Here is a 23,792-nt window from a genome sequence, read left to right on the forward strand (position 1 = left end):
CTTTGAAGCTAAGCTTTCCTTTCTCTGCTTGGCTCAGAGAAGCCCCCTGGCTACGTCCTGAAGTGGCCTCAGTTCCTCCTTTCCTACAGGAGCAGATATCACTTACACCCTTGCAGGGACCCACGTGAAAGATGATGCCCCAGCATGAGCAAGGCCCATTTTGGTTAAGCAAACACTCAGCAATAGAGGAAACTTCTCCACAAACCCACCACACCTCCTAAAAAAACGCAGGAGCCCTCCCCTGGGAGCAGGCTCTAAGCTTTCCTCCAAGCCAGCAGATCCCCAGATAAATCTACAGCTCTGGGATGAGCTGGATCCCCTGGGAGCCATGCTGAACTGTGGGAGATGTCACCTGGACAACCTGTGGAACTGAGCACTCCCTGCTCCCAACCTGACCCCGGTGCTTGGCCTCTGCTTCCCAGTTTGGCTCAGCCCAGGCAGGCAGCAGGAACATCAGGGAAGGCTGTTCATAGGAAGCCATGCAGGATTCTGGGCTATCTGGCCCTGCTGCAGAGGGGGGGTGTTGCCCCCATCTCTCCCCGAGCTCCAGATGGCCAGGACCTGAGTGGACAAGTACTCAGGGCTTAAATATGAAGCGAATCTAAGAAGTGGGGAATTTGATGTGAAATGGTGCTGTTCCCTGGCTGTGCAGCAAAGGCATGGGGCAGGATTGCAAGGGAGAGCCCTGATAATCCCCCTTTGACTCCCCCAGATGTTGGGGGGCTGTCCCATGGCCACCACCCCTCACACTCCTGCCAGGGGCTGGTGCTGGGTAGCTGGCAACTATCCCAGCAGCTGTCTGCAAAAGGATTTCCCAGGGCTTTGCTCCTCACTGGCCACTTGGATATGTTTAAGTCTCAATGAGATTTTCCTGTTCTGAATGATTAATCTGGAGTGGCTGGTGCTGGATGAGCTGGGAAGGGTTTGACAAGGTTATGCTGGTTGGTGGCTCCGTGCCCGCTCCTCCTGAGGGCCAGACGCGAGCAGATGGCCCTGTGAAGCCCTGCTGCAGCCCAGGGCTTGGGGACAGGTTCCAGCAAGTGAAGTGCCCAAATGCCTGGCCACGGCCCCAGGGCAGCTGCTTCTCAGTGTTCCCAGCAGCCTGTTAACTGCACCGTGTGGAGAGACCTGGCTGATACTTTACATTTCTAATCCACACAATGTCACAAAGGTGGAGTCAGAGGGCTGGGGAGGTGGAAACAGGCAGCAGCACATTCCTGAACAGGAGGGATTGATTTTCTGGGGTATTTATTCCCTTGTGTCTGTCTCATCCATCATACTCCCTCCCCGGGTCTCCTCTCACTGTGGGGACACAAAGGGGTCATTCCCTCCTTGTAGGATGCTGAGAAAATGCTCAGCACCATGTGGAAAACCCTTCCTGCTGCAGCTCTGCTGCTGGCTTGTGGCCAAGTTGCTTCCTTAAGGGATGATGTGTTTTCTCCAGCTGGAGAAGGGAGACACAGGCAGGTTTTACAGGAGGTTGGGCCCCAAAGCTGAGGGCACAATCACCCATGCTCCTTCCTGGGCTGTGCAAAGAACTAAGAAGGCTGGAGTAAGTAGGATGTTTGGAGAAGCTCATTTAGGTCAGTTTGGGTTCCCTGCTGGCTTTGCAGCCCAGTGGTGTTGCCCTTGAAGACACTGTGTCCAGCTCCAGAAGTCTGCTGGACTGCAGCAGAGCTTTTGAAGCCATCCTGCTCCATTCCCTGTCTCCTGATGGCTGCTGCAGGCAGCAAAAGCCAGGGTTGCTCTAAGCAAATCCTGATGTGATGCCAAGCCACCTGAAAAACCCTCTTCTCTCTGTCTTTCTCTCCCTCACTGAAGGTGATCACCATTTTCACGCTGGTGGAGGTGGTGCTGACATCAGATGGTGCCCCCCTCAAGTACAGCGCCGTGCTCAAGAGACCGAGCTCGCAGAAGTGACCTCCCCAGGTGGTGGGTGCTCCCCACTCCTGACACGTGCTCAGCTCCCACACACCAGCACCCTTCGAGGACAAAGGGGACCCATGAGGAGTTTGGGGATTTGAGTTTTAAAACTGATGCCATTTTATTTCTGGTTTGGATTTTAACTTGAGCTGGGAGTGGGGCACAGGGCTTGAGCCTGCCCCGGGGCAGAGCATTTCTTCTCTTGGGTCTTTTTAGCTTGATGCTTTATTTTTGTTTTTTTAAGAAAGTGGTGTCTGTCCCCAGGAACCTTGGGTGCCCAGGGTGAGGGCCAAGCAGGGCCACATGTTGCTGGGAACAGAGTGGGACTCGCTCCACCATCCTGGGTGGGATAGAATGGGATGCAATGGGATGTGGCTGTGGGGCCGTCAGGAGGGTTTCTTGCAGGGTTGTGTACTGTGTAATAAAAACCAGGTCAGCAGGTGCTTGGGGAGCTTGAGCAGGTTTTATTTTGTCCCATCCATGTTCCCCATATGAATCCCAGCAATAATTCCTCTCCCAGGCAGCTTCACAGGCATTGTGAAATCCGAGTGGCCTCACTGCCTCCCGCAGCCCCAGGTTGTGCTGAGGTGGAGGGCGTGGGGGGTCGGGCGGACAAGTGCTCCTGGCTCCTGCTCTGGTGGCTAATCGCTCAGTCTGAGCCTTCACCATGTATCACTGGGTGTCGTCTCCAGCCCCTCACACACTGGCCTCCAGCCTCACCCTGCTTGGGTCCCTGCAGCACTGTGTCCTCCCTTCTGCCTGCCAGAAGAGCAAGCGTCCAGCTCCTCACAGACCAACCAGCCCCTCTGCAGTCTCCAGGCAGGATGTCCCTGGCAGCCATGGACAGACCCTGCTTTGTCACCGCTGTGGGGATGGGCAGCCACGGGCAGCAGCTAGTGGAAGGACTGTCGTGCAAGGAGTGGATCCATTGTACCAGGCAGGGAGAGGGTCCTGCTTCACTTGGCCTTACGGGTTGTGGCAAATGTGGCCTTGGCACGGACAATCTGCCCTTTGCAGGAGCCAGGAGCTGGGCAGAGCTGTGCACCTCAGCTCAGGACTGGGGACTGGGCCCTGGGGTGGGTCAGTGCTGGATACAACACTCTCCCTGGGAGCTGACAAGCCATCAGAGGGCTCGCCCTGCTGGCAGTGTCCATCCAGGTGGCCTAGTGCCACCACATGTGGCACATGAAGGCACATGTTGCCTTCAGACATGGGAGCAGGTTGGAGCATCCTGTTCCTCCCTGGGTCTCCAGCTCCTTGCCAGGCACTGGTGCCACTGGGCTGTCCCCTGCCACAGCAGGTTCCTTGCAGCCTGGGTGTGCTGGCACTGGCTGCCCCGGGGCCTGACAGGGAGTGTGTGACTGTGTCTCCTGGGAGATACTGAGGGCACTGACACCAAAGACAAGATGTCTTCCCCATACCCTTCAGCCTAGTCTCCCTCTCCTTGGGTTTGTCTTGGGAGAAACAAGGCTTATCCAGCTCCACCTGGCTCAGCCTGTCTGCAAAAACAGCCCTTTGCCCTTCACCCTCCCTGCTGCTCCCTGGGGTCCCCCAGGCAACCACCACCTTGGAAGCTGAGGGGCCCCAAGGTGACCTGGTTCCCAGTCAGGGACTGGAGATCCCCAGGAAGGGGTTGGAGGTCCCCAGGCAGGGGCTGAAGGTCCCCAGGGAGGGTTTGAAGGTCCCTCCTTGCTGGTGAGGGGGAGGGATGGCCCCAGGGAGGGCTGGGGGCACGGGGAGGGCCCTGGGCAGGGCTGGGAGATAGTCTCTGAATGTTATCAGCCCATCGTCTCACCTGTGGTGGGGCTCAGCCCTCCGGCGGCACAGGCAAGGGCCATAAAGGGCTGTCCCTCTGCCCTGGACACAGGCGGCATTTGGGGAGGGGGCCAGGGTGGACAGCATGGGACAGCTGCTATGCCCTGGATCCTGCCTGCTCATCTGCCTCCTCGCCCGGTTCTCCACTGCAGCCTCAGGTGATGGGTCGTTTGGGACAGGGAGGGTAGGAGCCCTTGGTGGGAGGTTGGGGCTGGTGCCACTTCTGTGGGGGGCTGTGGGGACCCTCTCACCTTCCCATGGGATACCAGTGAAGGCAAACCCTCCCAGCCACCTCAGGGTGGTTTGAAACCCCAACTTTTGAATGGGCTTTTCTCAGCCCCCACCAAATCCAGTCCTGACCCAGTTCCCCCAGCCTTGCTGTCCCTGGCAGTGACTTTGGATCCAGTGGCTTGACAGCCACAGCCCACCGTGGTTGCCTGGACCTGACACACTCATCACTTGGCGGCTGATGCTTGGGTGTCTCATGCCCTCTGCCAAGAAGCATGAGGAACTTCCCTGCCAAACTGTGCCTCAGTTTCCCTCTCTGCAGACAGGTTCTGGGCAATACTGGCTGATCCCCAAAGGTCTCCTGGCCCCTGTGGGCCCCCAGGAAGGGAGCTCAGAGCAGCTGATTTTGCCTTGGGTGGAGATGCCCACTCTGGTCCTGGGGGAAGAGGTCCCTGGGGACCTTCAGGGTGCTCAATGCCCCAACAAACCCCCAGCTCTACTCTTGCCTCCAGACGCTGAGAAGACCCCAGACTACTGGAATGAAGGGGCCAGGGGGAGGCTGGAATCAGTCCTGTCCTTGCAGCTGGCGACACAACGGGCCAAAAATATTATTCTCTTCATGGGTGATGGTGAGTCCCCCAGGTCACAGCCTGACCTCACAGCTCCACAGCTTTGCAGCAGCCAGAGGACATGGCTGGCAAAAGGATGGGGCTGGTGCAGGTCCATTCCTCCCAGGCTGGCCCTGGGCACTGTCCAGGGAGGGCAGGACTGTCCCTGATCCCAGCCCGTTGCCACCTGGTGGCTCTGCCGTGCCCCACAGGCATGGGGTTGTCCACCATGTCAGCAGCTCGGATCTACAAGGGGCAGCTGGCTGGCGGCTCGGGCGAGGAGAGCATCTTGGCCATGGAGACCTTTCCCCATGTGGCCCTGGCCAAGGTGAGTGGGGCAGCACTGAGGGGTAGCTGCTCTGCCCCTGCCCAGAACTCCACAGGCCCCCACTTTCTTTCAGACCTACACCATCGACCGGCAGGTGCCCGACAGCGCTGGCACGGGCACAGCCTATCTCTGCGGGGTGAAGGCCAACGCCAAGACCCTGGGGCTGAGCGGGGCGGCCACCTACGGCAAATGCCGCAGCTCCTTTGGCAATGAGGTGGACTCCATCCTCCACCGGGCCAGACTGGCAGGTACAGGGCAGTGGACAACCCTGTCAGAGAGCCTGGCACGGCACGGCTGGACGAGCTCCCTGTAAACCCTTGTCCGCGCTGCAGGCAAGTCGGTGGGCATCGTGACGACCACGCGGGTGCAGCATGCGTCCCCCGGGGCAGCCTATGCCCACTCGGCCAGCAGGAGCTGGTATGCTGATGCCAACATGCCCAAGGAGGCCTTGCGGGATGGCTGCAAGGACATCGCCTACCAGCTGGTGCACAACACAGACATCAACGTGAGCCAGGAAGCAGGCATGGGAGGGAAGGGACACTGGGGACTTTGGGAAGGTCTGCTGAGCTGTAGGGCTATGGCAGTGCTGGTGGCAGCTCCCTACTGCCTGGCAGGTGATCCTGGGTGGTGGGCGGATGTACATGACCCCCACGCGGACCCCAGACCCTGAGTACCCAGAGGACTCGGCTCAGAATGGCATCAGGAAGGACGGCCTGGACTTGATTGCTGAATGGCTGAGTTCCAAGCAGGTACCGTGCCAGGGTGGAGGTGACTTGATGCTGGGCACAAGGCACAGGGTGTTGGCACTGGCTCTGTTCTCGCTGGCAGGGTGCCCACTATGTCTGGGACAAGAAGGGCCTGGATGCAGTCAAGGATGACTCCGTAAGCCACCTGATGGGTAAGAGCATCACTGACTGTGCCACTGCAACACCTCCTCCTCCCCACTTTGGCATGCTTGTAGGGGCATAAAGCAGCACTGGTGTGGATCTCCCAAACCTATCTCCCCCAGGCCTCTTCGAGCCCAAGGACATGAAGTATGAGCTGAACCGCAACACCTCCACAGACCCCTCCATCGTGGAGATGACAGAGAAGGCCATTCGCATCCTGCGCAGGAACCCCAACGGCTTCTTCCTCTTCGTGGAAGGTGAGTAGCCCCAGGCGGGCAGTATGGCTGGGGCGGGACATGGGTCCTGGAAGAAGGTGGGTGTCCCAGAGGACCAGGTAGTGGTTGACAGCCGTGTTCCCTCTGTAGGTGGCAGGATTGACCATGGCCACCACAATGGCCGGGCCAAGCAGGCGCTGATGGAGGCCGTCATGCTGGACCGGGCGGTGGCACGGGCAGGCGAGCTCACCTCCCCCTCTGACACCTTGACTGTGGTGACAGCTGATCACTCCCATGTCTTCACCTTTGGGGGCAACACACTGCGTGGCACCTCCATCTTTGGTGGGTCTTGAGTAGGGGTGGTGAACATCCCTGTTCCCACCTCCCCTTTTTGCTCCCACCAGAGGTTGAGCTGGCCAAGGTGGGGAGCTGGGGGGAGGTACCCAGATGGGACAGGGTGACAATGTCTTTCCCTCTAACAGGGCTGGCCCCCAAGAAAGCCAAGGACAAGCGAGCCTACACCAGCATCCTCTATGGCAATGGTCCTGGCTATAGCATCCGCAATGGGGGACGCCCAGCTGCCAGCCTCCCTGCTGCAGGTAGGAGGCTGCTGGGGATGGGGTGAGGGCATGGGGTGGCTGGGGGCAGCAGCCCAGGGGGTGCCAGTGCCACCGCATGGCTCAGGAGTCACTTAGGCAGGAATTGCCCTGACCCTGGGGTGATGGGACCTGTGCTCCCATCCCTGCGATGGGTTGGGTGAGCCTGCTGCCCCCAGCCCTGTTTCTTCTGCCCTCCTCTGCAGAGGACAAGGACTACAGGCAGCAGGCAGCTGTACCCCTGGAGACGGAAACCCACAGTGGGGAGGATGTGGTGGTGCTGGCCCAGGGTCCCATGGCCCACCTGTTCCACGGGGTGCAGGAGCAGCACTACATCGCCCATGCCATGGCCTACGCTGCCTGCCTCGAGCCTTACGCCACTGAGCCCGGGTGCATGGCAGCCCGCAGGGCCTCCCAGGGCACCCAGTGCTCCCCACAGCCCCTGCTCACCCTCCTGGCCCTCTGTGTGGCTGCCCACATGGTAACGGGCTGAGGGGCCCCCATCTGAGCCCCACTTCAACCCAGGCTGCCCGGATCACCCCTGAGCTACCCCCATCTGCTTCATCTGGGGGCCTTGACAACTGGGTACTCATTGTGAGCAGGATCAAGGGATGCAATAAAACACAGTGTGCTCATCTCTATCTGCCACGTGCGGGTTTGCAGTGGTGGTCACCATCTAAGGCACTGCCCGTGCCTCAGTTTCCCCAGGTGGTCATGGCTCCTAATTTCCCCGCAAGACCATCACTGGAGACACTGAGGTAAAGGAGGTGGTGAAATTAGGGTGAGTGGAGACAGTGTGTCCCGACTTTTCCCAGCTGGGGCACAGTACACAGGGTTGGGTCCTTCCTGGCAAGCGCTGAGCAAGGAGCAGAGTTCTAGACCAGATCAATTAATATATTGCTCAAGAAAGAGCTGCGCAGAGAGCAGAGCTGTTCAGTGCATGAGTGACACCAGGTGCTCCTGATACTGACCCCAGGTGCTCCCAGTACCTCTGTTGCCCCAGTTCTGATGCTCAGCACTGCCTGTGCCACCCTGGGCCAGGGCACACGCCCACCTGGCACCACAGCCTGGATGGGAATGATGCCTGCCGGGCACTGCCCATCACCTCACCCCTGTATCTGCACCCCAAGTCAGTCCATCTCCCAGCAGCAATACAATGATGTGCCAAGGAGGTGCCTGCAGACCAGCCCCATGGCCTTTGTGCTGCCTGTCCGGCAGGACGCCAGAGTATCGGAGATGGGCAGAACTTCCCCACACACCCCACAAGGGCTGATCCTGGTCCAAAGTCCCTCCCCAGTTCTGCTGGAGTTGCAGACACTGTCAGTGGCTGTTGGCTACCGGATCTCACCATGCAGCTCCTGACAGCCCTCATCCTCTGCCTGGGCCTCTGGGCAAGGCTCAGCACTGCTGTCATCCCAGGTGGGGACAAGGATGGGGATGGGTGCTGGGCTGGCTGCAGTGGGTGCCTGGGGAAGTGGGACACCTGGCAGGGTATCAGCCTGACTGACCACAGGGAGTGTTTGTGGGAGGGGATCAGGGCCTGCCTGGCTCTGCCAGGGTTAATGAGGGTTACCATGGCTTTTATGGGGACTTTGGGACAGTTTGCCCCTGTGGGATCATCAGGTTCCTTCTTGCTTCTGGACTGGAGGGTCAGGGGAGGTGCCTGTAACCTCTCCCCTCCATGGATGTGGGCCCATCCCACCTGTCAGATAGTTTCCCCCATCATGTCCTTTTTTTGCTGCCTTTTCCTTCTCTGCCCTGGCTCACCTGGGCTGAGAGGTTAATGCAAGCCCATATGGCCTTTCCCCACTCCGAACAGGACCTTGACCTGCTTGGTCCATGTGAGAGACAGCCCAGGCTTGGGGATGCCGAGGGAGCAGGTACCCCTGGGATGCAGGTACCCCAGGGGTGTGGGTGTGTTGGGGCTGTGGGTGCTGGCAAACTAGGACTGACGAGTGCTGCCCTGTCCCAGTGGAGGAGGAGGAGCCATCCTTCTGGAACAAGCAGGCAGCTGCAGCCATCGAGGCCTCCTTGAAGATCCAGCCCAAAATCAGCCAAGCCAAAAACCTCATCCTCTTCCTTGGGGATGGTGAGTCCCACTGACAGCCCCAGCAGGCAGGCTGGCAGGGCCAGTGCCCCACAGAGTGGGATGCGAGGAGGGTACCTGGTCCAGAGGGTGACTAAGACCGTCTCTCCTCGCCCAGGATTTGGGATCCCCACCATCACGGCCACCCGCATCCTGAAGGGGCAGGAGCAGGGGAAGCTGGGCCCTGAGACCCCCCTTGCCCTGGATGCTTTCCCCTACGTGGCTCTTTCCAAGGTAAACCCCCCCCCCCCGACTCTGGGTATGGGGCCAGAGTGATTTCAGGCACAGGGTCAAGGTAATGCCCATGGGGCTGCTGGCACAGAAGCATCCCAGGATGCAAATACGGGGTGCACAGGGTCCTCTCCCATACCACACTTGTCCTTGGGTGAGCAAATGAGTGTGGCAAGAGGTGCTGGAGGGGGTACCCCACCAGGTGCCTCTGCCAACAGCCCTCTGCCCTGAGCCTGGCACGTGTCCTCGGCAGACGTACAACGTGGACCGGCAAGTCCCTGACAGCGCAGGGACGGCCACAGCCTACCTCTGCGGGGTGAAGGGCAACTACCAGACTGTGGGGCTGAGTGCAGCCGCCCGCCACTCCCAGTGCAACACCACAAAGGGCAACGAGGTGATCTCGGTGCTGGAAAGAGCTCGCAAAGCCGGTAACAGGGCGCAGGGGTTGGCAGGAATGCAGGGGACCCGGCAGGATCAAGGGGGATCAAGCCGGGGGCTGCCCCCCACAAGCATCCTGGGGCTTGATGGCGGGGGACCCCAAGTCACCCTTTGTGTGGCTGGGTGGCTGCAGGGAAGGCAGTGGGCATCGTGACGACAACACGGGTGCAGCACGCGTCACCCTCGGGGACCTACGCCCACGTGGTGAACCGCAACTGGTACGCAGATGCCAGCATGCCCATGGATGCCCGCACCCAGGGCTGCAAGGACATTGCCTGGCAGCTGGTCCACAACGTTGACATCAACGTGAGTACCCATTGCATGGGTGGGGGGAGCAAGGGCAGACACCCCCTGGGCACCCCTCCTAACGCTGCACCCATCTCATCCCCTCTAGGTAATCCTGGGTGGTGGTCGGAAATACATGACCCCTGTGGGGACGCCAGACCCTGAGTATCCCACCTACAAAGAGGAGAATGGGATGCGTGAGGACAGGAATAACCTCATTGACATGTGGCTGGAGGCACGGCCAGTGAGTGACACAAAGGGAACAATCTCCTGGCCACAGTCCCCAGGCACAGTCCCAGGCAGTCCCTCACCCCCCATGGCATTTGCCCGCAGGGTGCCCGCTACGTCTGGAACAAGACAGAGATGCTGGCTGCTGCTGCTGACCCCAACGTGAACTATTTGATGGGTAACAAATGTTCCATGTGCCAGGACTTGACAGCCACTGGGACACGTGCAGGCACTGAGGCTGTCCCCAATTCATCACCCCTCAGGGCTCTTCGAACCTGGGGATATGAAGTTCAACCTGTTGCGTGACACCACCCTGGACCCGTCGCTCACTGAGATGGTGGAGACGGCCATCACCATCCTGAGTAGGAACCCCAGCGGCTTCTACCTCTTTGTTGAAGGTAAGTCAGAGCCGGTGCCCATGGGATGGCCAAAAGGGGTGTCTTACATCCAAGGGTGGGGGTAGGAGTTGGGGGTGCTGGCATCGGTCCCCAGGCCACAAATGCCCATCTGCAGGTGGCAGGATTGACCATGGCCACCATGACGGCTCAGCCCGCAAGGCGCTGACGGAGGCGGTCGAGTTTGACTGGGCCATCGAGCGGGCAGGCAACCTGACGAATGAGGAGGAGACCCTCACCGTCATCACTGCTGACCACTCACATGTCTTCTCCTTTGGTGGCTACACCCTGCGTGGTTCCTCCATCTTTGGTAGGGCTCTGCACTGGGCGCTGCTGACTCCAGGGAGCCCTGGCTGTGGCCAGAGGGGTAATACGGGGGATTCTTGGCTGATGCCCCCACTCTTCATTGCACCCTTCCCAGGTCTCGCCCCTAGCAAAGCCAATGACAAGAAGAACTACACGTCCATCCTCTATGGGAATGGGCCAGGCTACGCAGGCACCAACCGGCCTGATATAGACCATGACAAAGCCAGTGAGGACACAGGGACCATGGCCAGGTAGTGGGATAGAGCTGAGGGCCACCACTGCCCCACTCACCTCCTTCTCCCATCTCCCCAGGCCAGTTCACCTATAAGCAGCAGGCAGCCGTGCCCCTTGACTCGGAGACCCACGGCGGAGAGGATGTGGCCATCCTGGCCAAGGGCCCCATGGCCCACCTCTTCCACGGGGTGCAGGAGCAGACCTACGTGGCCCACGCCATGGCCTACGCTGCCTGCCTGGAGCCCTACACCTCCTGCCCTCAGCGGGACTCTGCCCCTGGCACCCACGCCGCCACTCTCTTGGCCCTGCTCTTGCCCACCCTTCTCCTGATCCTCTTCTGCTGACCCCACTCCCCCGGGGCACCCCACGAGTGGACACATGTACCCCCCTCTCCATGGCTGCTGTACCCCCAGGTGGCTCACAGCTCTTTGGAGCATCCCTGGTCTGGATGCAACAGCCTTGGGGCACTGAATCTCAGGCACAGGGGTCCCTGCACCACCCACACAGTGTCCTCGGTGTTTAATAAACATGGGATGTGATTCTGGTGGGACAGGCATGTTAAGCAGTGTGTGGGTGCCCATGCCTTGTGGGCAGGGGCCTTCTACTGCCTGTCCCCACATGGCCCCCAACCATGGCCCCTTGCACCCGCCCAGCATATCCAGTGCTTTATTGACCAGAAACAGCATCAAAAAATACAGCAGGTGTCCGTGTCCCCATGCTCCTGGGGCAGGCTGGCATCACCCAGCCCCAAGTTCTGCCAGCTGTGCCCACCTGCTGGCAGGGCTGATGTGGGGACAGGGTGGGGCTGGCATGGGGGGTACCAGGGAGGGCATGGGACAGGAGGGCTTTTGGCACAGGGCAGCCCTACGACATCTCTGGTTCGCTCTCCCTGCCCCATCTAGTGCTGGGCTGGATGTGGTAGGGCTGGGTAAAAGGATTGCAGTGGGTGGGCAGAAGAGGGGGTACATGGGGTGCTTGGGGGGTGCTCTGCATTACCTAATTCCTCCATGGGGACTCAGAGTCCCCCCAGTTTTCAGGGCAGGGGAAGGGGGTGGACAGGAGGCAGCTGCCCCTGGGAATGGGCTCATGCCCGCCCCAAGTGTCTCCCCGCTGACCCCACAGCTCTGGCAGGTGCCTGCTTTTTTTGGGGGGTGACTCCTTGTGTCACCCAGGAGTGCCCACTTTGCCTGGAGAGTAAAAGGGGAGACAGACGGAGGTGGGGAGCAGGCAGAGGGTGACAGGGCAGGGATGGGGGACAAGGAGTGCCAGCCTGCCAGGTGGTGGGCAGCCTCACCACACAGAGCACTTGTGCGCTGGGTTCATGGGTGAGTTCTTGGGGCAGTGGAAAACCCGCCCAAACTCCTCGAACTGTGAGACGCTGCCCAGGACCCTGCCAGGAGAGGAGGGAGGGGCAACTCAGAGCCAGACATTCCTTGCCCCCTTGCTCCTGCGGCGCACCCCTTTTGAGGCACCCACCCCAGCAACATCCCCTGTCCCAGGGACGTGCATCCAGAACCAGCTGGTGCCAACACCCCAAAGGGTGCCCACCCCACTTTGCGTGGCACCACCAATCATGGGAAAGGCTGGCATGCATCGTGGCCCCCCCCATTTCAGGGCCAGCTGGTACCTGTAGTGCTCTGGGGCGTGCTTGTCTGTCAGCACCTGCAGGTAGATGGACTGGGATCGCCGCTTGATGCACCAGTTCTGTGGGGAGAAAGGACCCCAAGGGTGAGACAGATAGGGCATCCTGGGACCTGGCACCCACCGGAGCACAGCGGCCCTTTGGGCTGCTGGGGGTTGTGTTTGTGGTTGTAGGGTCCCCTGGAGTTGTGAGCTGCATGGCTGTAGGGTGTCCTAGAAGCTTGGAGTCATGTGCGTTTGTTGCTGTGGGTTCTCTGGAGGTGATGTAGGACATGTTTGTTATTTTAGGGTCCCTAGGATTTGTGGGGCTGTGCGGGGTGCTCCTTGCAGGGCTGAACCCTGTTCCCTGTGCTCATGACTTGTTGATGGAGCCGAGCCCAGCTCCAGGCCACGAGCACTGAGTCCTCCAGGGCTCTTGCCCCAGCCCCACACAGGCCCTGCTCTGGTGTGTTCCATGTGTGGGGAGGGCAAGGGCTCACCTGGGCAAAGGCGATGAAGAAGAGCTGGTCATGGGTGTATTTCAGGTGGTGCAGGGGGTGCTCAGGGCCGTGCTCCCGCACCCACTTCTGATAGGCCTGGAGAACAAGGGGTGCCTTCAGCATGACTGCATGCTCCTTAAATCCACCCCAAGTGCCCTCCCCACCCCAAACTTCTCTAACAACCAGCAAGCAGGATCATGGCCACTTGCTGATGCAGGGAGCAAGGCGAGGGGGGAGTGGATTGTCTCCTGCCTGCCCAGTGCAGATGGCATCAGCAGTTGCCCCATGGAGCCATGACACCCCAGGGTATGGGGACACTTACGTAGTAGGCAAGTTTGAGCCCTCCCATGTCAGCAATGTTCTCCCCCAGTGTGTGTTTGCCATTCACCTGCCAAGAGAGGAGAGGATGGGGTGAGCAGAGATGTCCCTCCCCATCCCCACCCTCAGTTTCTTCCACCCTGTGCCCTGGGGAATTTCCCAGCTGAGGTGTGATGAGTTGTTAGGGCTTGGCAGAGCAGAGTCATGCTCTCCTGCAGGCACCCAGCCCCAGCAGTGGAGCAGTGGGGACCCAGGCATCCCCCAGAGGGCCAGGGGCTCCCACCCGCTGGTTGTAGACAGTGAAGTTGTCATAGAGGTTGACGATACACTGGGCCTTCTTCAGGAACTTGCTGTATGACCGCTCTGTCCACCAGTGCACCAGGTTCCCATGCCGGTCATACTGTCCCCCTGCAGAGGGAACCAGCACCACCAGTCATGCCAAGGGACCCAGGCATCCTGCCTGGCTTCCTCCCTGCCCACCCACCTCCCACCCCAGCACAGGGTGGGAGGGTTGCTCACCCCAGTCGTCGTAGCCGTGGGTCAGCTCATGGCCAATGATGGTACCGATCCCCCCATAGTTCAGAGACCTGTTGTAGGGGCAGCAGAGATGAGAAGGTAGAGGACACGGTGCTGGCAGGGATGGCAGTGACCCCAGGACCTGACACCCCCATCCCTGCCCTGACAACCCCCCCCACCCATGCCCCAGCCCCACACTCACTGCGGGAACTCAGGGTCGTAGAGGGTGGGCTGCAGGATGCCAGCAGGGAACACTGGGGATACAGGAGAGCATTGCAGTTTGGGGGCAACCCTGCCCTGTGCCCACCCGTGGTGTCACCCAGGACCAGGGGACCCTGCATTGTGCCCCCTTCCCCCCCACCCCTGGCCCTCCCCACACCCCCACCCTGGGGGGGCTGAGCCCAGGGGGCCAGGCAGTGCCTCACCCATCTGGTTCTTGTTGGGCAGGTAGTAGGCATTCAGCGCTTGGGGAGGCAGCAGCCACCTGCAAGGGGACACAGCAGTGCCAGGCTGTGGGGGCACAAGGGGGGGCATTGGTGGGGCTGTGCTGTGCCCCCCCCAGGGCAGGGGGATACCCACACAGACTTGTCCACCTCCTGCCGGATCTTCTTCACCGAGAGCCTGATGCTGAAGGCGATGCTGTTGAGGATGTTCTTGAAGTAGGTCTTCTCGTCTACTTCAAACTGAGGGGCACAGCTATGTCAGGGAGGGCACTAGCTCCAAATACCCATCCCAACAGTGTGGGGAGCTGGGCTGGGGTGCTCTCCCACCCCTGTGAGCCCTGGGGACACAGGGTGTGGGATTGTGGCTGTGGGTTGAATGTGACACAAGCGTGTCCTTATGTCCCATGTTCTCTGCCCAGACAGGAAGGTGCATCTCCATCACCTCTGTGGGGTCCCATGCTGGCACCCCCAGTCCTTGCTGAGGATGGGGCTGAGCTCTGGAGTTGTATGATATGGGGAAGGGGACATTGTCCAAGATCCCTGGGACAGTGTGTCACTGCCTGTATGGCTGCAGCCATGTGAGTGGTGAGCACGGTGAGCTACCAGGAGGTGGCTTGTTTTGTGGTGGCATCTCCTTATCCCAGTCTCCACAGACCCTGAGGAAGGTGTGAGGACCATCTCCCCTCTCCATATGTCCATGCCCCTGTATGGCCCTGAGCCACCCCTTGCCTCATACTCCTTGTCAATCGCCTCTGGCTTCAGCAGGAAATCAGGGTACCCAATCATCACCATCATGTACCGGAGCTGCAGGCAAAGTGAGTGGTGGGGTGATGGGCACCACATTCCATGTGCCCCCAGGCTATGGTGGGGGCAAGGGCAGGGGTCCATGCTGGGGGCAGCTACCTTGGCCCTGGCCGCTCTCCGTGTCTCTTCGTCCATCCAATCCAGCTCATCTAGGCGCCTGTCCAGGATGTATTTGATGTCCTCCACCAGCTGCTGCACCTATAAGGGGTTACTGCAGGTATTCACAGGGAAGCCTCATCACCCATCACCCCACCAGACAGCCCTCAGTGGGGTGCTGGGTGATGGTAGAGACCTTGGCAAGGTGACAGGAAGGACGTTGTGGCTTTGTACCCACAGGTGACATCACCTACCTTGGCCTTGCTGGTGGAGGAGAAATGCTCCTCAACAAAGAGGGCACCCAGGGCCATGCCAAAGTGCTTGTTGGCCTGGCTCAGGCATATCTTGCCTGGCTCGAGCTGCTTCTCATTGCCCTCCATCTCCTTGGAGAGCTCATGGATAGCGTCACGGAAGGGGGTGGAGAGGTGCTCACTCAGCACCACCACGATGCGCCATAGCATGTAGTTGTGAAGGATCCTGATGATGGGGGCAAGATCAGCCACCCCACCCCCCACTGGGCATGTCTTCAGACATACCGGGAGAGTGGGGAGCATGCACTGAGTGGGGACACACGTGCTCAGGGACCAGGCAGGCCATGTCCTGTAGGTGCACAGGCCCAGGCTGGCACTCTGTACCTCTCTGCTATGTGGTGGGTATAATGACCTCTAGCATGGAGGACCTCAGTGGGTGGCAGGATGTGACCAGGGTGCTCTGGAGCTCATGATGATGCCCCCTTCCAGGAGGTTTCCTGGGGTCCCCATGCCCAGCCTAGCCTCCCCAGCATAGGGTTGATGGTGGGGGGGGGACCAGCCACAGCCACCCTGTGCCCACCCCTGTTGCCAACCCCCTGCTGGGCTAGGGAAGGTGCTGGGACACAGGGACTGACAACCTCCCTCACCTGCTGGGTGTCACGCGAATGAGGTCAGACACCTTGTGCATGTAGTCAGTGGCCAGCAGCACCACCTCCTCCTCCTCCGAGAAGTTGTCATGGAAGATGCGGTCCAGCAAGCGCTTCCACTTGAGCTGCCAGGGTGGGCACCATCAGGAGTGGCACAGGGACTCACCTCCATGCCACCCTGGAGGCAGCCCTTTCCAGTCTTTCCACCCCTTCCCACCCCAAAAAGTGCAGGGTGGATTCATTACCCTCAAGTGGACTTATCCAGGGGAGGAGCAAGGGCATGGAGCAGGGGGAGAGGGACGAGTGCAGGGCACGGGGCAGATGGGGGACATGTTACAGCAGGCTGGGCACCAGGGGTACGCACCGTGGGGGTGATGCGCTGCAGCTCACCCAGGGTCACTTTGTGGTACATGCTGCTCACGTCCCTCCGCACGTCATCATACTCAGACACCGTGATCTGCATGGGGTGGGCACAGCTCTCACCACCCTGCTGCCCACCGTGGGGGTGGCACAGGGACGGCACAGGGACAGGGAAAGAGGGGCTATTGACATACATCCCTCCTGGGTCCCTGCCCTAGGAAGCCTCAGCTGCTGGAGGAGCCCTAAAGGCTGGTCATGAGGTCCACAGGGAGCTGGGATAAGTGAGAACATGAAGGTCACCCAGTGCCAAGAATGGTGTCCCCAGGAATTGGGCATGGGGTCCTCGAAGGACTGGAGTGGGTTAACAAGGACTGGACATTGGGGTCCCCAAGGGCTAGAGTGGTTGTCCTGAGGGCTGGGACTGGGGGTTCTCAAGATGTTGGGGCTGGAGTCCCTGAGGACCTGCCATGGGGTCTTCAAGGGAATGGAACCCCCAAAGGCTAGGCATGATGGTCCCCAAGGGTTGGGAGTAGAGATTCTCAAGGGGATTGGGATGGGGCCCCTTAGGACCAGGCACTGATGTCTCCAAGGACTTGGAAGGACTGCAAAACCCGGGACATACAATCCCCTCACATTGGCGAGGTGCTGCTCCAGCTGCAGGATCTCCTGGGCCTTCTGCTCCACATGCTCAGCCCCCAAGAGGGTGAGGAGCCGCTCCATGAACACCCGGTAAGCTGCCAATATCTGTGTCAAGGGAAGGGACACTGAGTGCCGCCCTGCGGGCACCCCTGTCACTGCTGGTGGGGGGTGCCCTCTGCCTGCCACCCATGCTGGTCCCTGTCCTGCTGTCCCCATGGCATCAGCTTGGCCTCCCCTCACCTTCTCACTCTCCTCATCCTGCCCAAGGTAGAGGGTCCGTTCAGGCAGAGTCAGCCCATCCTGGTCAATCTGGGGGGAGATGGGGGCAGTGGATGAGCAGGGTGGGGGGCATGCTGGGCAAGGCACCCCTCACATTCCCCCATACTGCAGGGTGCCCCTGCCCCATGACGGCCCCTGCTCCTGTGCTGCAGCCTGCCAGCTTGGGAGCTGCAGGTATGAGCCACACTGAATGGACACCCCCACCCTTCACACCCCTGCACATCCCCCCACAGCCCCTCTGCTCTCCTGTAGCCACAGGCACAGTCTCTAGCACAGACACACACCTGAACACGTTTGCACATAGAATCACAGGATCATTTGGGTTGGAAAAGACCTTTAAGATCATCCAGTCCAATCATTAACCCAGCACTGCCAAGTCCACCACTAAACCATGTCCCTGAGCACCACATCTACACTTTTAAATACCTCCAGGGACGATGACTGCACCTCTTCCCTGGGCAGCTTGTTCCACACACGATCTGTAACTCATGACAGACACGCCTGTGCATGCTGACCTCCCCTCGCCCCCATCCATGCACCACCCTCTCCATGCACACACACAGACACAAACACACACACACGCTCTCCCCTCTTCTCTCTCTGACTCGCCCCCCCACCCTGAGGCCCACCCCACCAGCCCCCATGTGCACAGCTGCAGTGCTGCCCCACACAACCCCAGGCACCCCCAGCCTTTCTTCACACCCCCCATCACACACACACACACACCCTTTGGTTTCCCACAACCTGTGCCCTGACACACACCCCCTGCCACACCCCCTCCCCGTTCACATTCACACACCCCCTGTCATACTCGCACCCATCGCACACCCGCTCTTACCTCCCCCCATCACACCACGACACCCAGCCCTGCCTGTCACACCCATCTCCCCCCACCCACCCTGTCGTCCCCACCCCCGGCACCCCTCACCCCCCGCTGGGCCCTGCCACCCACCCACCCTTTCCCTGTGACACACGCTCCCTCTAGTGTACACACATTCCTCAGAGCGGCCCGGCTCCTCCCCGGCCCCTCACTCATTCACACTCCATCCCCTCCACACCCACTCACCAGCCCCACCAGCTCATCCACACCACCGTGTTCCCAACGCCTTGTCCCCACCAAGCCATCACCCTGCCCAGCCCTCCCCATGCCCACCACATTCCTCCTGTGCCCAACCCCATGTCCACCTCTGTGCCATTGCTTTGCCCACACTGCTGTGCCATCACCATGGCCCTCCATGCCTATCACCATACCCACCATGACATCCCAACTATACCAGTGCTGTGTCTTCACCGTGCCCACCACCACACTCCCACACCTACCAAGCATGATTGAAGCTTGGCCACCCAGACAAAGCCCACCCATGCTTTGGTGGCACAAGCAGGGCAAGGGACACAGGCTGGCAGGGGTGGGGAAGGCTGACAAAGCCATGGGCAACTGCCCTGGTACCCTGCCTGGGTGATGTGGTGCCAGCAGGCATTCCTCTGTCACCTCCTCGGGTTTGGCCCCCATATATAGATGGCAACCAGGAAGGCAAGGTTTGGGGCTTGGCCACAGGCACTCTAGAGACCTCAGTGTCCTGATGGGCTGTCCGCAGCACCCAGGCAGGCGTCACTTTGCTCTGTACATCTCCCCCTCCCCACCCTGAGGGTGCCACTCTCACACCGGGGCAGCCCGATGCTGGGATACCATGGAGGGAAGATAGGGGTGGTCCCCAGGGACAGGGGCTGTCCCCACCCTGACTGCCTGCTGCAGCCAAGCCCACAAATAGGGCAGGCACCCAGTGCCACCACAACAAGGACCATGGCACCTGGGGGTGTCGCCAGCACAGGTGGGTGTCTGGGGGGGTCAGCAGTCCCAGGGGCAGGGTGCCCTCACCCGGATGATGTAGCGGGAGGTGTTTCTCTCATCCAGGCTGACGGTGAGGGAGAAGAGCACGGCAGCGCTGTAGACCCCCTGCGTCTTGTAGAGCAGCTCGTTGATGTCCCCACGGCCTGCTGGGGCGTCCCAGCCACCGCACTCCCCGATCACCTCCAGCATGGGCCGCGGGCCCAGCCGGTCGATCTCAGCCCGGTCCAGGCATGAGCGGAAAAACTCCTTGACCTTCCTCTCAGCTGAGGTGGGGGCTCGGCGCCGCACAGGGCTGCTGAGCAACGCCTGCAGCTTGGCCTCGTTCTGCTCAGCGATGGCCCCGATGGTGCCGTACACCAGCTTGTCCTCGGGGATGCCGTGTCGCCGGAGCCAGCCACCGCAGGCAAAGGAATAGAAATCCTGGCAGGGGTCGATGGTGGCATCCATGTTGGCGCTGAGGAAGCGGGACGCCCGCAGGAAGGCCTTCTTCTCCTGGCATCCCTCCAGGCAGTAGCTGTCCCCTTCGGCCGCCAGGTACTTGAGGACCAACATGCAGGTCAAGATGACGCAGAGCCCCGCGGCGAACACCAGCCCTGAGAGCAGGCAGACCTCCCGGCGGCTCCAGCGCGGCAGCCCCCCACGACGTTTCTTGGCCCCGGTGCCCAGCTGGAGGGTGAAGCCATTGGGCAGCGTGCCGCTCTGGTACTTGCTCACGTACTTCACCTCCTGAAACTCGTCGTAGTGGGCTGTCAATGAGTAAGTCTTCTCCATGGCCAGGGACGGGGCTCCTCACAGGCACTGCAGGTGCAAGGGGGCTCAGGGCAGGTGGGAGATAAGATCCAGAACCCCAAGGCTCATGCTGGAGCCATACCCACCATGGGGAGGTGGTGGAGGGTGTTCCAGTGAGTCAGGAAGCTCCTGGAAAAAGCAGAGGAGATGGTTGAGGGGGGGTCTGGGAGGAGCAAGGGAGGGGGAGGGGGGGGCTGCTTCTTGCCGTCATCACTGCCTGCATTGCTGTCCCTGCCTGTATGCCCTGCTAGTGGCACAGGGACTGGGTCCCATGCCAGGAGCTCAGTGGCAGGTCTACCCCGTGTCTATCTCCTCTGACAGCCCCTTCTAGTGAAAGGGCATGGTTCTGCCTGCCTGATTCCAGGAGGGTTTCAGCCCCTGGCACAGCTCCATCCTGTACACCCCATGCCCATCCAGAGTGCCCAGGAAGAGCAGCTAGTCCGGGTGGGTGTCTAAGGTGGTCCAGCAAGCCTGACCTCACACCGCGCTATGAGACCTTCCCGGCTGGGGAGGGGGACATGGCTGCCAGTCCCTCTGGGTGGGGTACTGCAAGGGGTGAGCAGCTTGGGGAAGAGGGGCTTTGGGGAGATCTGAGGGGCTATGGGGGGATTGGTGGGAAGGTGTTGGGTTGGGGTGTTGCAGGTTGGGTTTTGTGGCCCTGCGTTGGGCTGCATCGCGCCGTGGCATTGTGTTGGGTTGGGTGATGGTGCAACGCGTTGCATCGCCTTGTGTCAAATTGTGGTGCGGTGCCTGGTGTCTGGGGGGATCCCATGGATTTCTCAGTCATTTTTCACCCCCCCCCACCATCCACCCAACCCCTCTCTGCCATGCCAGGGAGGGGGTCTCCCCGTGGGGAAAGGAGGGTGGGGGACAATGGGTTGTGGGAGAGGGTTCAAAAGGGAACCCAAATCCTTGCTCGGTGCAGAATGGCATCTGAATTTGCAGGTAGGGAAGGACAGGCTGGGGACAAAGAGCCGCTGGAGAGGTAGCCAGTATCCCCGCGGCGAGGGTCCCCGAAGCCTCACGGCCCCTACTGCCTCCGCAACTTGGGGAAAGTTATGCCCCGGCGCCGCAGCCCGGCGGTGCCCGTGCCCGGGAGCTGCCGCCGCCGCCGCTCGAAAGTTTAGGGGGTCGGCGGCGGGCACGGTGCGGAGCGGGGGCCCGGGGGGGGCTGCGCGGAATGCTCAGAGGATGCTCAGGGGTGCCCGGGGAACACTGGCCAGGATTCATAGGGGATGCAGCTCAGGATTTACGGGGGATGCTGCCCGGGATGCTCGGAGGACGCTGCGCAGGATGCTCGGGAGGTGCTTGCCGGGATGCTCGGGAAATGCTCAAGCGGTGCTCGTCGGGATGATGTCTGTGGTTCTTGGGGGATGCTCGAGGGTTGCTCGAGCGATGCTCGGGAATGGTCCCCGGGATGATGCCGGGGATATTAGAGGGGATGCTCGCGGGGTGCTGGCCGGCAGGTTCGGGGAATGCTTCCCGGGATGCTCGGGGGGGTGCTCACCTATATGTTCACCGAGGTACTCGGTCGGGGGATGCTCGGGGGATGTTCCTCGGGATGCCGCTCGGGATGTCCGTGGGTGCTCGGGGGTCTCTCACCGCCTGTTCACCGAGACACTTGGGAGATGCTCGCGGGATGCTCAGGTGACGCTGCCCGGGATGCTCAGGGATGCTGCACGGGATGCTTGAGGGGTGCTCGGGGATGCTCACCGGCTTGCTCCGGGGCTGTCAGCAGGCTGCCCGGGGCTGCTGGCGGACCGGCCCCGCGCTGCCCGTCCGGCTGCGCGCCCCGCGCCGCGGCTGGCGGAGCGGCGGGGCCGGAGGGAGGCAGCGGGGCGGGGAGGGGGTGGTGTCTCCAGCCCGGCTCTCCCGCAGGCCAGGCTCCATTAACGAGATTATTATGCAAATAAAGCAGCCCTGTGCCACCCGCCAGCCTTACCTCATCCCCGCCGGCGGGGAGGCAGGGCAGGGGCGTCCCCGGCCCCCCATCCCGAGGGTGTAGCACAGAGCTGGCAGTGTCACTCTGCCTGGTACCCCCCGTCTGGAGACCCTGCTACCACCCCTCACCAATCCGGCACCCCGCAGGGACATGGATGGGCAAAGCTGGTGGCATGTGCCAGGTGCATCCCGGCGGCTTGACACCCCCCGCCGTTCCCGAGCACCCTGGGTGTCCCGTCCCGTCCTGTCCTGCCAGGGTGGGTGCAAGGGAGAAGGGCTGTGGGTGGGCGGGAGACAGAGCCCGGGAGGCTCAAGGTAAGAGAGGGTGGGCACAGGGGTGGCACGGGGTGGCACAGGGTGGCATGGGGAGTGGGCCATGAGCTCACACACACACGCGAAGGTCCAGGAATATTAAACTGCATTGCAGATAAATCCCCAACATAAATATCGTGAGCTGCTCTACCACGGGGGGGGCCCAGCAAGATTTATAGCTCAGCAATTCCCACCACCCACAGTGGACCCCCACAGTGGCCACGTACCCCAGCCCTGCCAGCCATGCTTGGTGTGCCCTGTCACCCTCGCCTGCTGTACCTGCACAGCCTTGTTTGCTTGGAGGGGTCTCTGGATCTTCCCAGGTGCTGGGATGGGAGCCCCAGGCAGCACATACTGGGTGCTGTGCTACATGTGGCCTGGGGACACTACATGGTATGGGGATGCTACTTGACATGGAATGGGTGGCTTAGCTGGTGTGGGACTTGCTGTTCTGTCCTGTGTGCACAAAGAGCTGGCTCCAGGCATGGCCCCCACTGCCTGGGGGGCATGAGGTTGAGCTCTCCTGTATGGGGGTGCCAGGGTGCTGGGCACCAAGACATGCAACAGTCCATGCACAGGTTGTGACACACATGTTCATCACATGGACACCCATGCACGGTGACATGCAGCAACACTCACACACACATTCAAACATACCCTGCTGCCCAGACCCTGTGACAGGCACATGTACACTGGCACATGCACACACACATCCAGGTGTTGCAGCAGAGCCTTCCTGGGGCACACACCAAGGCAGAATGGCTCCATGAATCCCACCAGAGAAACAACCCAGCTTGGGCACCCCAACCACCCAGGCACCACCAACACCAGCAGGGTGCAAGGTCACCTGGACCCAGGCTGCTTCAGGGGTGGGAACTGGGGTGCTGGCTGGAGGGTGGAGGCACAGGGCTGGATGTCACCACAGCAGCTTCCCCAAGCCTGCACTTAGTGGACCCGGAGACATGCTTGGCACCTCAGTGAGAGCATGATGGATGCACATGGGTGGAGGAGAGGGGGCTGGCATTATTAACAGTCCTGGGTATTGCTCCAACAGGGCTGTAAAAATTAAAGGCGTGTGGATATAAAATAACGGATAAATCTGAGCCGGCCGCAGAGCGCTGCAGCGTCCCGAGGGAGTTGGCATCCCCAGAAGCTAGGCTATGACAAGTGTGGGACAGGCAAGAGTGTGCAGATACAGGGAGTCAGGCAGTGCTTGCACCCACTGCCATGTGCTGTCACCCCGAAAATATCTCTGCCAAGTGCCTTGAGGGCATGCACAGGCAGTGCCAACCTGTGGAGCTGGTGTTACAAGGCAAAAGGCTGTTCCTGAAGCTAGGACAGAAGGAAAAGAGGTTGTGCCTTCACAGGCAGGGCTGGGAGCACAGGGGCACTTGCTCTGCGATGCCCACAAGTGCTGAACAGCCCACACACCCCCAGGTCCCTGACTCTGTGCCAATACACCCTGACGTGACCAGGCTGATGTGAACTCGGTGTCCTGCCCATCCTGCAGCCCATGGCTCCGATCCTGAGCAGGACTCGGGGCAGCACCCACCTCACCAGCCCTGCTCCGCCCTGGCCACCCTGCCAGCATCCTCATTTTCCCCGAGATTAGCCGCGGCGCGGGA

General features: G+C 60.8%; 4 protein-coding genes across 7 annotated transcripts in view; 3 read left to right on the top strand and 1 right to left on the bottom strand.

The window, feature by feature from the left end:
• DIS3L2 (DIS3 like 3'-5' exoribonuclease 2) overlaps positions 1 to 2,363 on the top strand; it is a 185,461-nt gene extending 183,098 nt beyond the window's left edge. For all 3 annotated transcript variants that reach the window (XM_051626783.1, XM_051626781.1, XM_051626782.1), the window contains one exon: positions 1,822 to 2,363. In XM_051626783.1, the coding sequence (XP_051482743.1) occupies positions 1,822 to 1,920 (99 nt within the window). In that variant the 3' untranslated portion in view covers positions 1,921 to 2,363. The remainder of the gene's footprint in view (positions 1 to 1,821) is intronic.
• Positions 2,364 to 2,762: 399 nt separating this feature from the next.
• LOC127387796 (intestinal-type alkaline phosphatase-like) lies at positions 2,763 to 7,093 on the top strand. Its single transcript, XM_051626579.1, has 11 exons — positions 2,763 to 2,853; positions 4,479 to 4,595; positions 4,787 to 4,902; positions 4,976 to 5,150; positions 5,235 to 5,407; positions 5,517 to 5,651; positions 5,731 to 5,800; positions 5,912 to 6,046; positions 6,155 to 6,346; positions 6,487 to 6,603; positions 6,807 to 7,093. The coding sequence occupies exons 1-11, from the start codon at positions 2,763 to 2,765 to the stop codon at positions 7,091 to 7,093; spliced, it is 1,608 nt and encodes a 535-aa protein (XP_051482539.1).
• Positions 7,094 to 7,949: 856 nt separating this feature from the next.
• LOC127387918 (intestinal-type alkaline phosphatase-like) lies at positions 7,950 to 11,966 on the top strand. 2 transcript variants are annotated; one of them, XM_051626822.1, is made up of 12 exons: positions 7,950 to 8,019; positions 8,573 to 8,689; positions 8,805 to 8,920; positions 9,171 to 9,345; positions 9,489 to 9,661; positions 9,750 to 9,884; positions 9,974 to 10,046; positions 10,132 to 10,266; positions 10,382 to 10,573; positions 10,685 to 10,795; positions 10,882 to 11,058; positions 11,534 to 11,966. In XM_051626822.1, exons 1-12 carry the CDS (start codon positions 7,950 to 7,952, stop codon positions 11,956 to 11,958), a joined length of 1,899 nt encoding a protein of 632 aa, XP_051482782.1. In that variant the 3' UTR covers positions 11,959 to 11,966. The 2 variants fall into 2 exon arrangements, with proteins under 2 accessions (XP_051482782.1, XP_051482783.1); XM_051626823.1 differs by lacking the exon at positions 11,534 to 11,966 and having other exon boundaries at positions 10,882 to 11,155.
• Positions 11,967 to 12,061: 95 nt separating this feature from the next.
• Positions 12,062 to 19,896, bottom strand: ECEL1 (endothelin converting enzyme like 1). Its single transcript, XM_051626817.1, has 17 exons — positions 19,153 to 19,896; positions 17,238 to 17,306; positions 16,992 to 17,102; positions 16,363 to 16,455; positions 15,999 to 16,123; positions 15,355 to 15,577; positions 15,104 to 15,202; positions 14,930 to 15,004; positions 14,337 to 14,440; positions 14,183 to 14,241; positions 13,960 to 14,011; positions 13,761 to 13,828; positions 13,525 to 13,649; positions 13,246 to 13,311; positions 12,924 to 13,019; positions 12,431 to 12,507; positions 12,062 to 12,193 (listed from the first exon to the last, which is right to left on the bottom strand). Exons 1-17 carry the CDS (start codon positions 19,894 to 19,896, stop codon positions 12,094 to 12,096), a joined length of 2,286 nt encoding a protein of 761 aa, XP_051482777.1. The 3' UTR covers positions 12,062 to 12,093.
• Positions 19,897 to 23,792: the final 3,896 nt, after the last annotated feature.

This window comes from Apus apus, chromosome 8 (assembly GCF_020740795.1).
Source record: "Apus apus isolate bApuApu2 chromosome 8, bApuApu2.pri.cur, whole genome shotgun sequence".
NCBI lineage: Eukaryota > Metazoa > Chordata > Aves > Apodiformes > Apodidae > Apus > Apus apus.